This window comes from Mya arenaria, chromosome 11, assembly GCF_026914265.1.
Source record: "Mya arenaria isolate MELC-2E11 chromosome 11, ASM2691426v1".
Taxonomy (NCBI): domain Eukaryota; kingdom Metazoa; phylum Mollusca; class Bivalvia; order Myida; family Myidae; genus Mya; species Mya arenaria.
In genome coordinates, this window is record NC_069132.1 from 42964787 (window position 1) to 42981019 (window position 16233).

General features: G+C 35.9%; 1 protein-coding gene across 2 annotated transcripts; it reads right to left on the reverse strand.

The window, feature by feature from the left end:
• Window positions 1-1749: 1749 nt before the first annotated feature.
• Window positions 1750-15860, reverse strand: LOC128207474 (clathrin heavy chain linker domain-containing protein 1-like). 2 transcript variants are annotated; one of them, XM_052910417.1, is made up of 12 exons: window positions 15763-15860; window positions 14428-14623; window positions 13679-13866; window positions 12629-12774; window positions 11313-11530; window positions 10477-10597; window positions 9367-9633; window positions 8715-8735; window positions 7283-7457; window positions 5150-5335; window positions 3841-4052; window positions 1750-2955 (listed from the first exon to the last, which is right to left on the reverse strand). In XM_052910417.1, exons 2-12 carry the CDS (start codon window positions 14620-14622, stop codon window positions 2717-2719), a joined length of 1968 nt encoding a protein of 655 aa, XP_052766377.1. In that variant the 5' UTR covers window position 14623; window positions 15763-15860; the 3' UTR covers window positions 1750-2716. The 2 variants fall into 2 exon arrangements, with proteins under 2 accessions (XP_052766377.1, XP_052766378.1); XM_052910418.1 differs by lacking the exon at window positions 8715-8735.
• Window positions 15861-16233: the final 373 nt, after the last annotated feature.

Here is a 16233-nt window from a genome sequence, read left to right on the forward strand (position 1 = left end):
AGGAATTACCACAGTACAGTTGTCTATAATCATCTAGCTATTATCTGAATAAATGGCTTGATGCAAATAACAAGGCCTTTATTTTCCCCATTTATCTCATGTCAGTGATATGCAAATGTTAGCTGCAATGTTTAAAAAACACGTTTTTTTATAATGTTCATTTATGTTTATAATAGGCACTGACTTGAGCAATGGTTATAAGGTACCTTGTTCACAAAAATGAGAATGTTGGATAACTGGGGCCGGTTTCAATAAAGATCTTAGTTAGTTTAAACTTATTTAATTTTACAACGATTGTGAAACAAGCTATTGCAATTTATATTAATCACTATCGTTGGCACGTTGTTGCGCGAGAGTGTGGTCTTGTGTTGTGGGGGGAACCAGAGTACCCGGAGAAAACCCACTTGTCCGGCTTGGTGACCACTAACCAAACTCACATGCGCAGGCCGGGAATCGAACCCGGGTCGCCTTGGTGAAAAGCGAGTGCGCTAACTCTGCGCCAACCGGACAAGATCTTAGTTGATCTAAGTCTTAAATTGAAATTATCTTCGTATCAAATTTTCGTTATGTTTGCTGCATTTTTGTGTGAAAATGTGTGTGTATTGAATTTATTTTTGTCAATAATTGAATATATTACAATATAAACCATACCCTTTTTTAGATTAAACCAAAACAAGATATGTTTGTCAAACATGTTTGCCCATAATGAGCGCCATGTTGTCAAGAATATTTGGACAATTGAATGAAATATGCATGGACCAAAATGACAGCTGATTTGTCATTGACATTGGATGCCTTTGAGGCACTTTTAAGATTATGACCATTCAAAGTGTGAGGATAGTAGGTACAGTTTTTAATCGTGTTTAGATGATGACTGAACTTTGCAGATAAACATGTATCCTTTTAGCATTAGGGAATGAGTAAATAAGATGAAATATTGACCAATATCAGTTGTGACCTTGACCTTTGACCTCAAAATTGATAGGGGTCATCTACTGGTCACCACCAACCTAAATGTCAAGTTTGAGGGCCATGGGTGCAGGCATTGTCGAGTTATCACACAGACAAGATGTTTGCATTCAAGGTCACTGTGTTCTTGACCCGATGACCCCTAAAATCAATAGAGGTCATCTACTGGTCAGACCCAACCACCAGGTCAAGTTTGAGGGCCATGAGTACAGGCATTGTCGAGTCATCACTCGCACCTTTTAGCATTAAAGGTCACTGTGACCTTGACCTTTAACCGTAAATCAATGGGGGTCATTTACTGGTCAGGCACAACCTTCAGGTCAAGTTTGCTGACAATAGGTCCAGAAATTGTTGAGTTATCACTCAGACAAGCTTTGGTCTACCAACGTCCGGACCGACCGACATGTGCAATTCGCAAGGGGGCTTACTTTCATAGGGTCACAATGCATCTAAATGTAACATTTAGGTTAATGAAGCGAGCTTATTTGCTGGTCTGATGCTTTATGGCTGGAACACAATTGCTTGGAAATGGTGTTTTGTTCACATACAATTTGGCATGTTTTCCTAAAACAATGCGATTAACTGTCATTTTGTCCTTTTAAAGCAATATATATATTGAACAGATTTGTATTGTTCTGTGTAAATTTGCATAAATTTTATCTGTGAATACAAAATAAATATTTGTGAAATATAGATTTTGGTGCTCATTTAGTGAAATATATTACGATCTTCCACGAAAGCAAACTAGTTTCTACTATGTATAACTCAACAATGTTCTCACAAAGTCAGTTTATTTCTCAAAAAAGTCTATACACAAATCTTTAAAACAAACGTATAAGAGCTATATATCATTAACAACTATCACAGTTAAGGTAAAATACAAAAAAGGATCTTTGCATTGAAACAGCATATTTGATCAATATCTTTTCTTTAAAATCCATACAGATGTAACAAATGATTACAATTGTACGGTGATATAATCTTTAAATTATAGTTGCATTTATCCTTTTTATCAGCATATATACCGGTACCTTTTTTAGATGAAGAAATTTGCCATAGACAACCTGATTGTATACTGGAATACTTAAACTTTATTTTTTTTAACAAGAGAATCACAGCAGATGGCAAAACTTTTTTCAGTTCTAAAAAGGGAATAACTCTACAGTAATTGAAGCCAGAGTTACGGACCTTGCAACATATGCTCACACTGTCTCTGGCAAGACATAAACAAAGTTCCTTGTTCAAAGTTTCAACCTTGAACCGTTTTTGAGTAGTCATGGTCAAGGTTCAACTTTCATCCACATCCATGTTCATAGCATTGTGAACATCTGCATGCCAAGGCAATTACAATAGCTGGACTTTTATCTTTGAAAAACAGATAAGCCACATATGGAACAGGCCTTAAAGTAAACGTTGCTTTAGAAGAACAGGGTAAAAAAGCTTGTCACCTCTATTGTGTGGTCATTGCTGAGAAACAATGGACATGAAATTTGTACTTTTGGACCTTTGATCTTAAACCAATAGGGGTCTACTAGTCATGTCCAACTGGCATAAAAGATATGAAGTTTCTGGGTCAAAGCGTCTACAGTTATTGTGCAGAAACAAAATGTGATGTACGGTCTGACTGACAGAGTAAACACAATATGTCTCCCCATGAATGAGGGAGAGATGAATATACAGATGATTGTAAACTGTCATATCACAGGGGATTTTCAAAGAACAAGTTACAATATATTTGGAATTTTAACTATGCAAGAGCATCTTGGCTATCAGCAGGGGGTGTATCAGGGGGCGTGGCCAGTTTGTCCTGTGATGTACGGAGGGCGTTCTTCATGGCCTGCAGCACAGTGAGAGCCGCCAGCAGCGCAAGGGCCGTCTCATCGTAACCCTGGTCCTGTAATACGTGAACAAGGCCTTCCCATTGATGCTCGGTGGTCTCTGTATCAGCCAACACTGCCTCATAGAAACTGGACGACTGTGGCTGGTCTGAAATTATGAGTTAGTATTTAAGATCAGCAAAAGCACCAAAGGGTTATGTGGTCAAAAGCAAGAGGCTCATACACATTCATATGGGTGTAATAAGTTTTGTGAAAATCATACACTTTTTCAAGGACATGAATATCTGCTGATGCATGCAAAATGCATTAATGCCTCAGAGCAAAGCAAAAGCACATTTTAAGGGGGTCCACATAAGCTCAAGCCCGAGAAAAGGTATATGTTTGCTAATATTACATAAAATATAGACTGAAACATATTCTTGAATTGATATGTTACATTATTTGAAGAGCGTACCTCATTTCAAATACTCCATATTTTGATTTTTTTTAAATTTGTGGCATCAAGGCTTATCAACAAAATATTTTCCACATCCATGACAGATATACATTAACATGGCTGACAGATATACACCAACATGGCTGACAGATAATACATTAACATAGCTGACAGATATACACCAACATGGCTGACAGATAATACATTAACATGGCTGACAGATATACACCAACATGGCTGACAGATAATACATTAACATGGCTGACAGATATACACCAACATGGCTGACAGATAATACATTAACATGGCTGACAGATATACACCAACATGGCTGACAGATAATACATTAACATGGCTGACAGATATACACCAACATGGCTGACAGATATACACCAACATGGCTGACAGATATACACCAACATGGCTGACAGATATACACCAACATGGCTGACAGATATACACCAACATGGGTTACAGAATTCAAAAAGATGTGAGTTAAATCCTATAAATGGCTATTTAATGTTTTTAAAATCAAACGTTTTGTATGTACTTTGCAAAACATGTTTAGAAAAAAACCTAAAAAATAATAGAACTCACCTTTCGAGGGCATATTCTGCAGCTCCTGTAAAAACTGCAGGACCAGATCAAACCGGCTCTCTTCTATCAATGTCAAAATGACCTGCCCAAGGGGCAAGGGGAGTACACTGCCCTCCCCCTCGCGACTGTCAGTCTGTACAAAGGCATGGAGCAACTGCAGGGAGGGGCAGGCTTTGAGCAGGTGGGTGTAATCGTCACGGGTGAATGAACACCTGGAGATATACATAAACATGTGTCTAAGAAACAGAGCATGATGGTGGATAAATCAATATTGATGTGTTTTTTTTTATGAAATTTATATTCTGATTTTCATTGTCCTCGCATACAGGTATATTTAGATTCTAAAGAGTGTTGTTACCGTAAATACAGAGCTTAATTTTGATTTTTTTCACTTTACTTTCTTCTATTTCACTAACAACCGGAGCATGACCATGAAAAAACATCCAAAGATAAAAAACAACAATATTAAACAGAGAATATTTTTTTTATGAATTACAATGATTTTCAAATTCTGGGCAAATGAGTTGAAAAATTTAAACGGCTTGTTACCAGTATTTTAAAATCATAAAGATAAATGGTTAAATGGGAGAGGATCCTCACTTTGTGAGAAGCAAAATTCCCATCCATTTAAAAAAAGATAATTGTGTGTTTCTGTGTGAGCAAGCAGTCTATTTCACAAGTTACTTCTGCAAATGATAAATTTACTATTAGTGTTCATGAGGTGAAATATATTGTAATATCACAATGATACAAAAAACGTATTTTGATTTTATGCTTTTAATTCCTTAAAGATGCTATTTAAATTATTTTTTTTTAACTTATAAAAAATAAGGTGACTGGCGTCACATTGGAAATTATGTCATTGATTTTTCTTCCAGTTTGTTTCTTTCAATGAAATGGGCTTAAATGGCACAAATCAGTGGAATTATAATTTCACTACCTCAAAGCATGAATTTATCAGGATATAAGCCACAGTTATTTTCAATAAACTACCCGGAAAACATGAAATAAAACAAAACAAAACAATAATGCTATTTATCTGTTATCATAATATGTCAGGATGCAGATAGCCTTAATTGAGCGGCCTTTTCTACATAGAAGCACCTCTAAATAGTTTTATACCTGAATGGAAAGGTTCCGTTTCTTTATTTTTATTCAAAATACAGTCAAAACTCAAAACGTCATCTCTGTTTATCAAAATTCTGCACTTTCTTGTATTTTGGTTATATCAAATGTTCTTTATCTCAATGTATTTCCCGGGTCTCAACTACTTTATCATAGCAAATTTAGACTGTATAAAATATCCCACCTGATTCTAGCCAGATCGATGCCAGCCCTGATGCGTCCCTGTCTGAACAAACACACACAGGCATCCCTGTACATCTTTAGCTGTGTAAACACGTTCTGTGCCAATGCCTGGGCGGAACAGCGACAGGGAATCTTGCACTGGCAGTTGGTGCGAATGGTGTCACCGATCTCAGCAGTGAATGTCAACCTGCAGAGAAAAATAAAAGCGTGACGCGACAATATTTTATTAAAAATTGTAATAGAAATAAAGTAGGGATGCAAACGAATGGCAAAATTGATATTCGAATATTCGTTAATTCTTTCGATCGAATATTCGAAAACCAAAACGAACCTTTTAGAACTCAGTAGTAAACTATTATTCACTAAAGTAATAGCCAGGGCCCTGTTACCCTTCTTTGTCGTATCCGGTACCCGCGACGGACACTTATTGTTCTACAAATTAGCCTCTGAATTTCCCCACTTTCAGGATATATCCCAAGAAAAAGTGATACATTTTAAACAAAAAAAATCGAATTATATCAATTCCTTTGCGTTCATTATTGTAAACAATGCAAAGTAAGATTGGGGAATTTCGTATTTTCCCGGTTAAATGGCGAAATGCACTAACTTGGGACTTGCAGCCTGGTTCTGGGATTGATGTTTACAAAATGAATTTATAGAAACCGACATCATGGCCAAACGTCGATTTTGACTTATGTATATACAACAATACAGGACATATATCCTTAAACGTTAAAACATACAGTTACGTTTCAAGGAAAGAGCGTTATATCGAAACATGGAAAATAGTTTAAAGCACATAACTAGCACATGTCCTTGTTTTTGAACAATATCGCCAAGCTTGATTAGCAGTGAAGACAACACAATGGTATAATGGCCGATCTCTTAAACCCTTAATTGGCATGGTCATTTAACTGTACCCAAAATAATGTCCAGATTATTTTTAATATTTTAATGTCACTTGTCTAACAGCCATTACATGCAAAATTACGGGGACTGTTTATAGTTCCTGACGATCTATCCAATATGACGCTTGTGTAGTGTCATCAAGCTCACACCTCTGGCAATAGGGGTCAATCGTTGTAAAAACAAGACAGACAAAAGACAGTTGTAGGCAAAACGTTTATTAATTTATTATTTCAAAATCATCGAATATTCGAATACCTATTTTGACATTCGAATACTAAACTTAAATCGAATATTCGAATATTTGAATATTCGTTTGCATCCCTAAAATAAAGACATGATATTTAAATATTTTCATTCCCTTTAAAATTACAGAGGAACCCCGTAGGCTTGAACTTGTTTGGCTCGAATTACTCATTGGCTCGAACTGGATGTTAAGGACCCATTTCTTTATACTGAAGGTAATGATTCCCGCTAGGCTGGAATTTTTCTGAAGCTCGAGGTATTTTCACCGGTCCCTGGGAGTACGAGCCAACGGAGTTCGACTGTATGTTCCATCACTATGTGAACATTAGGATTTTAGCTGAGGGGTTATAGAAGGGGCCTGCACCCTGTCCTTTTTCTGTTGTACCCTTCTGCCATCATGGAGATAACCATGGAGATCTGCCTTCATAGACTTTAATGCTAAAGACTGTCAAATTTTCTTTTGAATTGTTAAAAACTCATAATAAGATTATAAATACATACACACTTAACATATCTGGCAGTTGAAACCTAATATTACTTCAATTAAACACAATTTTGAACATTTTTTGCCTAATTCATAATGTTACGTTTTTTCATAGCCTGATTCAATGTGCCCTTTTTTCCCTTAGCACCCTGTCCCTTTTCTGCATCACCCTGTCCCTTTTCTGCATCACCCTGTCCCTTTTCTGCATCACCCTTTCCCTTTTCTGCATCACCCTGTCCCTTTTCTGCATCACCCTGTCCCTTTTCTGCAGCACCCTGTCCCTTTTCTGCAGCACCGTCCCTTTTCTGCAGCACCCTGTCCCTTTTCTGCAGCACCCCTGTCCTTTTTTAAATCCTGGCTAAAAACCCTATAAACCTAATCACCGAATATTAAATCAATTAATATTAAAGATTTATCATTGCCTATGTTTGTAAGGTGTCCATTGATGAGAATATTCAATCATTGCGCAATCACTAGATTTAACAAAATGAAACAAACCTCTTCTGAGCGATCCAGTGCGCAAGAAGATCAAGCCTATTCTCATACAGCACACACTCGACACACTCCAGGGACAGACGGGCGTCCGGGCGGGCGTTCTCGATCCCGACAGACGACATCAGCGCATCACAGAACATCAGCAGAGGCGTGCGACCTTGGATACGCATACGTACATCTGAAAAAGGCGTTAACTAAGTCACAACTTAAGTTTATTTGACTACATGTGACGTCGTTAGGAGACATGAGTCCAGAGAAAATTGACATTTACAATTGTCCTTGGTATCCTGTCTCATAAGCAAGCAATAATACTTTATATATATATATAAAAAGTGTCTCTAATTCGATAGTTCACATTGTTATCATTTAAGTTTTGTAATCTCATCACAAGTTGTTAAATTTCTTACATTTTTGGTCATTTATATAAAAACCTCCTTCAGACTATTTTCACAGACGATGTCACATATATATATATATTTTGTATTGAAAGGAAAACTTTTATATCTAAATGTTTCGGCGTTACGCCTTCATCGGTAGATAAATAAACAATCATAGAAAGGAAGTGACGTCAAATCAGTCACTGTTTAATGATGGAACATTGTTTGTATTGAAAGGAAGACAGTTGACACTATCATAAAGTAAAATTTACCTTTGACTTGAACAGTGAAATTTTCTTTAATAAAAATTGATATAGGTAATGAATTAAAACCGTTGCATTAATTTCTGACTCGAGGAAACTACATCTTCAATCCATGAAATGTTGTCTTGATATGATGTAAAGAACTGCTTTAAAATTTCATTTAATGTGTTCTTGTCACTTGTCACAAAATAGATGCTGCAAATGACGCATTCATATTAATATTTAGTGGGACATTTTTTAAATGTTAGTTGAATAAACATGTTACGGTAACTGAAAGAAATGGATTTCAATTCACACTGTCTGACTAAAATAGATCTGGAATCTCTGAATGAGACACATAAGAGGCACATCAAGGATTTCATGTTATAGGGCGAGGGGGCACACATGCTAAATGACGCCAACCCAAGTGCGACCCATCCTGAATGAACATGCACTCCCACACCCATGAACTAAAAAAAAGGCTCTAAACATGGGAGGTTCAAAGTTAATTTTGACTAATTTGAGTCTTAAATGGCATTTTTGGGTGTTATTTTCCGTATACATTTTTAGCACATTGGCATGAAAATTTCCCGCTGGTTCCCCAAGCCAAAAGCAACCAGTGGTACTGTACTAGACACATATACAGAGACTTAATTTTGTTGAGAATCTGGTAAAAGCAGATCATCATTTTAGTCAGACAGATAACAATTCATGCAATGGTGGGGGAACTAACAACATATTCAAATATTACGGTCAACATTACACTGGGAAATTCAATTGTGATGCTTGCATTTGTCAACACTGTGCAAAAGTTACCTTCGGAATCCAGTTTAGCAGCTAAGAAAACAATAAAACATGACAATGTGATACATGAATAAACAACAGTGCCGTGGAGCGACATCATCGCTCATCTATTCTGTTTTGTTTTTCCATTTTCAAACAAGGGACAGTACTCTAACATTACTAAAGCCTTGTTATACTTGTGTGTATTGCCTCTGGCAAAATGTGTACCAAGTTTGATTGAAATACCTTGAATAAAGTTATGGCTATGGTTTACGATTTTTGTATGACTCAAACGCTGACTGTAACAACAACACAAAGGCTATGATGAAAATACCTCAACTTTTTTGCTTGAAAACTCATGAGCTGAAAATGAAAATTGATTTGGAAAAAAACTACAATCTAAAAGCAACTACATGTGTGTGCACTCTTTTTAATCATGAATGCCAAAAACCAAAGACTGAGAGTGGTGTTTTTTAAATTCTAAATCATGTACTGTATTCTCAAACAAAAATGCATTTGTCTATATCTAGCTTCGCTACTCTATATCTATTTCTAGGTAAGCTGAAAGTTCTTGTCTTCGAAAGTTCTACAAATAGATTTTTTTCTTCGAAAGTTCTACAACTAGATTTTTTAAAAAGCTGCGAGTGTCCTTTCTAAACCCACATTGATAGAACACATAACATACCTCTGAACTTCGCAAGAGTAGCCGATGTCCGCAGTATCCCCTTGGGACTGTTTGCTGCGTGAATGGCGGCTTCCTCATATTTCCCATCCTCAAACAGCTCGTTAAACTTCTCAATGTACTCTAGCATCATCTCCGCCTCTTTTTCCTTATTCGGGTCATCGTCCTCAAATGCCGCTGTCGGGGTTGGGCCATCGCCCAGCGCAGAGCTCTCCCGTCCCACCCCACCTTCCCCTCCCTGGCTCTGAGGACGACCCAGACCCTGCTGCTCTGTAAGCGGAAAAATGATTCTAATATAAATAAGGCTACACTCTCACAGATTGACCAACATACTCACAATACTAGATCTAGCACAGAAGTGATGACTGCCAACAAGATGCCTTGACACAAGATGTTATTGATTGACTCAGGCACATATTGTAATAAAAATTGTAATAATTTATGTATTTAAAGATTATATATTTAGGAAAAGGATTCTTATTTGCCACAAGATCAATCTTAATTCTCCAATATCGCAAATTTGTTCAAGGGCCTGTAACTCAAACTACCTTATATAGCTTGACCTTGAAGCTTTATATTTCCCTGGTGTCGTCTCCTTATGGTTGTCACTTATGTAAACTTATTTCAGGATTTAACCATCCAAGGTAGTAATGGACCGGAATGTTATTATAAGTAAAGCTTAACTGAAGTACTAACTTTTGTAACTAACCATGTTAAGAATTATGCAGTTACCTTGACATTAAAGCTACCGACCTGCTTGTACTACACAACACATTTCATCTTATAGTGGTAACTAGTGCAAAATTATTCCTCTTCCTAACTGAATGAATACATTATGGACTGGACACAAACCAGTATCATTTGTTAAGCTTTGATAGCACAATCAATAATGTTCTGAGCTTAGCATTGGCCTTGACCTTGAAGCTACAGACCTGAGCCAAGGGCACATCAAGTCATAATCTTAAGACAGTCACTAACGTAAAATTATTTCTTACTCCAGCTGTGAATGACACAGTTATGGACCAGACATGAACCACTGTCATTTTGTAAAGCTTTGATAGCAAATTAACACTTGTTGAAACCCTTTCACTTATAAAAATACCAGTAACATACCAGCCTCCCTCTGTTTTCTGGCCTGAGCGGCGGCATACTGAAGGGCCATCATAACTGTATCACCCACCGTCTGATGTGGCGGCTTTTCACGATTGTACGCCTGGGCTGCTTCCAAGGCGAACTGTAAAATGACAGGTTTGATTATTGATATTATAATATTCATAATAATGCATAATTTTACTGGTTTATTGAATCTCAATTTTGAAGTGATTAAATTTGATCCTGAGTTCTGTTCTGCAACTGGTTTCCTTATTTAGATGCTACGAGAAAGTACTCCTAGTGGGGCCAGAACACACAACTTTTTGGGTGAGAGGATTACACTTCTACCATTTAACCATTCTAACCCTCTGAGGTTTACAATTTTTTGTATAATCTATTTTTATTTAGAATACAACCTACAGTTTCAGCCAATGAAATTGCAGAAAAGTAATCAGTAAGTACTAGGCTTAATCATTAAAAATTTCAACTTTCGCGGTTGTTTCAATGTCTGTGTACTGCCACTCATTCGATACATACATCCTGCGTTATAGTTTGCATGACAATGTGTCAGCCAATAAGGTAGTATTCTAAGACAGTGAGATGACCTAAAGTAACATTTTAATGATTAAGAAGGGTTCGTTCTCTTCGATCACTTTGCCCATTCTTGATCATTAAAATGTTACTTCATGTCATCATTCTATTACTTTCATTAAAAATAATAGAAAAAAACGACAACATTCTGGCAATATTTTTTGGTTCATTTTTTTAGTGAGAAGTGACTGAATTTTTCTGACACTATTTTGAAGTACATGTAGCTTAAATGGAACACAAATAATATGTTCAAAACTAAGTCAAACCTTAAGCCTCTGTCTCTTAGCTTTGTAAAACTGTCCCTGTCGTAACAACATATCCCTGTATGCGACTTTCTCATCCAATGTATCTTTAAGTTCGATCTTGCGAGACTTGGGGACATAACGTGTCTTGAAGCTGATGGTCAGTTCCTTCAACTGCCGGTCAAGTTCTATCAGTTTCTGTTGCAGAAGTTCCTTGTCAGTACACTGCTCAAGAGTTAAACCTAAAATGAAAATATTATGAAACAAGAGCTGTCACAGGAACAAGACAAATGCCCCCAAGAGTTTAACCTGAACTGGAATCATTATGAAACAAGAGCTGTCACAGAAACAATACAATGCCCCCAAGAGTTAAACCTAAAACAGAATCATTATGAAACAAGAGCTGTCACAGGAACAAGACAATGCTCCAAAGAGTTAAACCTGAAACGGAATCATTATAAAACAAGAGCTGTCACAGGAACAAGACAATGCTCCAAAGAGTTAAACCTGAAATAGAATCATTATAAAACAAGAGCTGTCACAGGAACAAGACAATGCTCCAAAGAGTTAAACCTGAAATGGTGATGTTATCAAACAAGAGCTGTCACAGGAACAAGACAAATGCCTCCCAAGAGTTAAACCTGAAACAGTAATGTTATCAAACAAGAGCTGTCACAGGAACAAGACAATGCCCCTATGAGTTAAACCTGAAATGGTAATGTTTTGAATCAAGAGCTGTTATAGGCAAAAGACAATTGCCCCCAAGAGTGTTACACCCCAATGGTGCTGTACAATTTGAAATTAAAGTATTAAGTTAATTACAGCTGTGACACAATATTAACTGACAGGCTGACAAATGGATGCTGCGACTTCTACATGTAACATATTGAAGTTTGTTTAAATAATAATTTTACAGACTGGTACAAGACTGTCTATTCATTGTTTGCTTTTCTCGAATAGTATTTAAATTTTTTAAAAAGAACTCAAATAAATATTCTTGTTTGAAATTAATTTCTAAATGAATACTCATGTTGCCAAAAAAAGTTTTATCTGAGTTTCATGGTTTCAAAAATGATTAGTAGAGAAAGAATAAAGTTTTTGTTTTTTTTCAAAACAGCAAAGCATGTCGTGAATGCTTACCAAGACATTTAAGTATATTACATGTTAAATAATTTAAACTCAACGTTTTAGATTGTAATCAACACAAATGGTCAACATACCAGTAATAACTAAAAATCGGAAAAAATTGGATCTGTTTTTATCCAGTGAAAACATTTCTTAGCTGGAGTTATTGTGTTAGGCCCGACTGTTTTTACAAATAACAAAAAAAGGCGGTTTACCTGGAATTAATCTGTGGTCTTTCTTCAACTCCCGTTTTGGTGGTTCGGTTATCTCTCTCTCTTGTTTTTCTCTTTCCTTTCTCTTCACCTTTAGCTCAAGCAGTTGATTCCTAAGTCTCTCGTTGTCTTTCTGTACAATATTGACCCTGAAATCATAAGATTACAATTAAACAGTTAAAGTTTGACGCTTACAGTTACACTCTTTTTCAAAATCCATACATACACATGTATAACAGACATACATTATGAGTGATAAACCTTTATTTACTTACTAAATAATGGATTCATGGAAAATATTAATTACTGATAATAATATTGCAACCGTGTATTTAATAACTGAAAATGCTAAAATATTAAATGATTGGTGAGTGCTAAATGATTAATGCGATCTACTATCGTTTTATAAGGTAGAAATAGTATGTTTTTTGCAAATTTCTTTCAAATTAAACTCTGTATCCTTCATCAGAACCATTGATTCTGACATTTATTCATCCTTTTTGGTATATTAAAACAATTGCATTCATTGAGGTAAATCTTATTTACATGTAGGAGTAAGAGCTCATCTGTAAGGAAAGTTTAGGGCCCATGATTATGTAGACTCAACAAGCCAATCTGCAAAACTTCATTTTATTGTAACTTTCTTCCTATCAGTAGTTAAGTATTACGATGAATCTAGCTGAATTTTAATACTTTTTAAAACTGACTTTTATTTTTCTCAAAACAAATGGAATAAATATGAGTTTTTTTAAGTTAATAAAAAATGCTTTTCTGAGTCCGAGTCTAGACTAGGACATGAGATTATTTGTTATCATAGGCCATGGACCCTCACCTCAGAGACTCTAAAATTTGAAAAGCATCCCTGGGTAGAAACCAGTACAGGCGTCCATTTTGAGAGGCCATGAGAAGGTTCCCATGGTTGGGCTGGAACCAAAAAACCTCTTGTGTAAGAGGCAGACCCTTGTACCACAAGACCACTCTTGACCCCTTGGATTTAGTTCCATATTCATTACAGCATCACAATGTAAAAAGATTATCTCCGAAAACACTAACCTTTCCTCAAGTTCATCACCCCTCCTCCGGTAGTTACGGATAGTTGATGGCTCCGAGGCCATTGCTTTAAGTTTTCCATGGAGGAATGTAGCTTCACGCTGGGCTTTCTTGATGGCTTCAATAGTGTCTTCATACTCTTTCTTGATGCCAGTCAAGAGAGGTTGGTACGCTGTTACATGCTCAATAATCTGCAAAAAGACACCCAAAAAATAAGAATATAGAGTCAGGAATTAAAAGAATAGGACCGTTTCATCAAGAATCATTGGAGTGGTTTAAAACCTTAGGGAGATTTTCAACAGTAGTGCAAACAAGCCTGAATTTATTATGTCCTACATGTATATCTACTATTTTTATATCATTGCTGTCTAACCAGACAAAAGTATTGTTTGTTTCCGACTTCAATGCCAAAAAGTTATACGGTAGATAGACCATATTCATTTACTTTATTTTTTTCATTATATTTTTTTGGGTGGGGTGGGGGGGGGGGTGGGGTCTGAATATTTTTGTCACTTTTCAAAACAGAGCAAATCAGCCAGGATTAATATAATGTTCACTACAGCGCAATTTTAAAACAAAAGATTTAGAGGTCTTTCTCAAGAAACAAGAAACGAAACTATCTTATGTACCTTTTCTGATGAACAGTTAGAAAATAATTTTTAGATTGGTTCGGAATGAGAATTTTTCAAATACTCAGGGAAGGTTGGCAAACTAGTAACAAACAATTTCTCTTGTTAAGCCTTATTAGAAACCTTATTAAATGCTGTTTTGTAGACAATGTATCGCTGCTCATCATCAGTGGCATCCACTTTGCCAAGTTCCTGTTGGATGTATTCATTTAGTGCTCTAAGAAACTCCCGATCTGACTCGCTCGTCACTATAGGGGGCAGTCTAGAAAAACCTGATGATGGTGTAGTGTAGCCCGAGGATGAGCTTGGCCGAGACATACTGTAAAAGATGAAGCGTACATGTAATTTGAAATGAAAAATACTGTTGATACACAGTATTTCTTATGCTTTACAATCAATAGCACATTTCGAAAAAATATTTTGAATGTAGATTTTAATGAGGAAAAAAGAAGTGTCTTGACAAAACAGGTTTTGGACATCATACACTGAATTAGCAATAGAACTCAGAGTTGGTGTTAATTAAACATCTCAAGCCATTTCATAAACAAAAGTTGATATCCCAAAATTCTTATAACGTCTAAACTGATTTGTGCAAAAACAGGGGGGTTTGGGAAAAATATTGAAATTGTATTTAGAGAAGTATTTTATGTTTGAAATAGATAATGAAGGTTTATATTCATATTTTACCATGTAATTGCAAAGATATTTTGCACAATACAAGCATTAAATGCAATTAAACACAGGATTTACCTTTCCAATAAAACAAAACTATACTGACACAGACAACAATTATAACAACTCAGCCATCTCTGGAAAGCTTCGAGATAGGCCTTGTAAATACAATCGTAACAACTCAGCCATGGCCGAAGTATTCAGATTGTTGTATGCAGGTGCCCTTCATGTATATATCGTTATGTTTTGACAGTGTAATATGAAGAAAAACACATCAAACTCATAGTAATTCGTTGGATATTTATTTTTTGTGTACAGAACTAATATAAATTAAATAACATTCTCTGGTAATATTTCTTGTTTATATGATATTTTATTGACCCAATATGCTTTAACACGGAATCCCCATCAGAATAACTATCCACTTTTGATATAAAACAATTTGTACATGTAGGATTTACCATATCAAAAATCATTAAAAAAATCTGTCAACGTACAATTATTTGGACTAATCACTGTGTAGCGCCACAACTCTTCCTTAATCAACTTATTACAAACAGAGATCCATACCTAGAACATCAACCTGATTTGTGGTTAATTAATGGGATATAATTGCAGGGGATGGCAATATTGTGCAAATGTTGATTTATTTACTTATTGTAATTTTGCCTCAATCGGTGTCAACAAATATCGGAATAATATTCTTATCGCCTAAAAGGGAACCGAGTTATGCGTTATATATCCAAAGCTGACTAATTATATACCATTGTTCAGTTTTCATTTTACCTGTATGATAACAATTCAAAGAAATAAAAATAAATCTAGTTTTTTAAAATAAGTTGTTTTCGTTGCCTACGTAAGTCGCCATTTTCAAACAAATTGTGATGACGATTGAACCGAAAGGAAAATGAACAAAAAGTAAATAAAGCACACGCTTTGAACCAACGCGGTACTCGATATGTCCAGTCATAGGATATTTGAATTGCTTGCGGGAAAACCAAGTCAATAGTTTTGATAAGCTAGTTTAACCCATGACTAGAACAAAATTAAAAATCGTAATTAGTCACAGGGTTGTTGACCTATGAAATGACTTACATGTACCTCCCGAGGTCACTAATTGATGCGCCCTCGCATGGCTGGATAAGACTGAAGATCTGGAGGAGTGAGTCACAGTAAATTCCAAGTCAGTTGCTATATTCCATATTCAAAGACTTAACGCCATTGAAGCCGATCATAAAAGTGACATTCTTGAAGCAC

Coding starts and splice junctions, on each gene's coding strand:
- LOC128207474 (XM_052910417.1), bottom strand. CDS start 14,622: ATGTCTCGGCCAAGCTCATCCTCGGGCTACACTACACCATCATCAGGT. Junction 12,775..13,678: donor GGTGATGAACTTGAGGAAAG/GTTAGTGTTTTC, acceptor TTATGATTTCAG/GGTCAATATTGTACAGAAAG. Junction 2,956..3,840: donor GCAGAATATGCCCTCGAAAG/GTGAGTTCTATT, acceptor TCATAATTTCAG/ACCAGCCACAGTCGTCCAGT.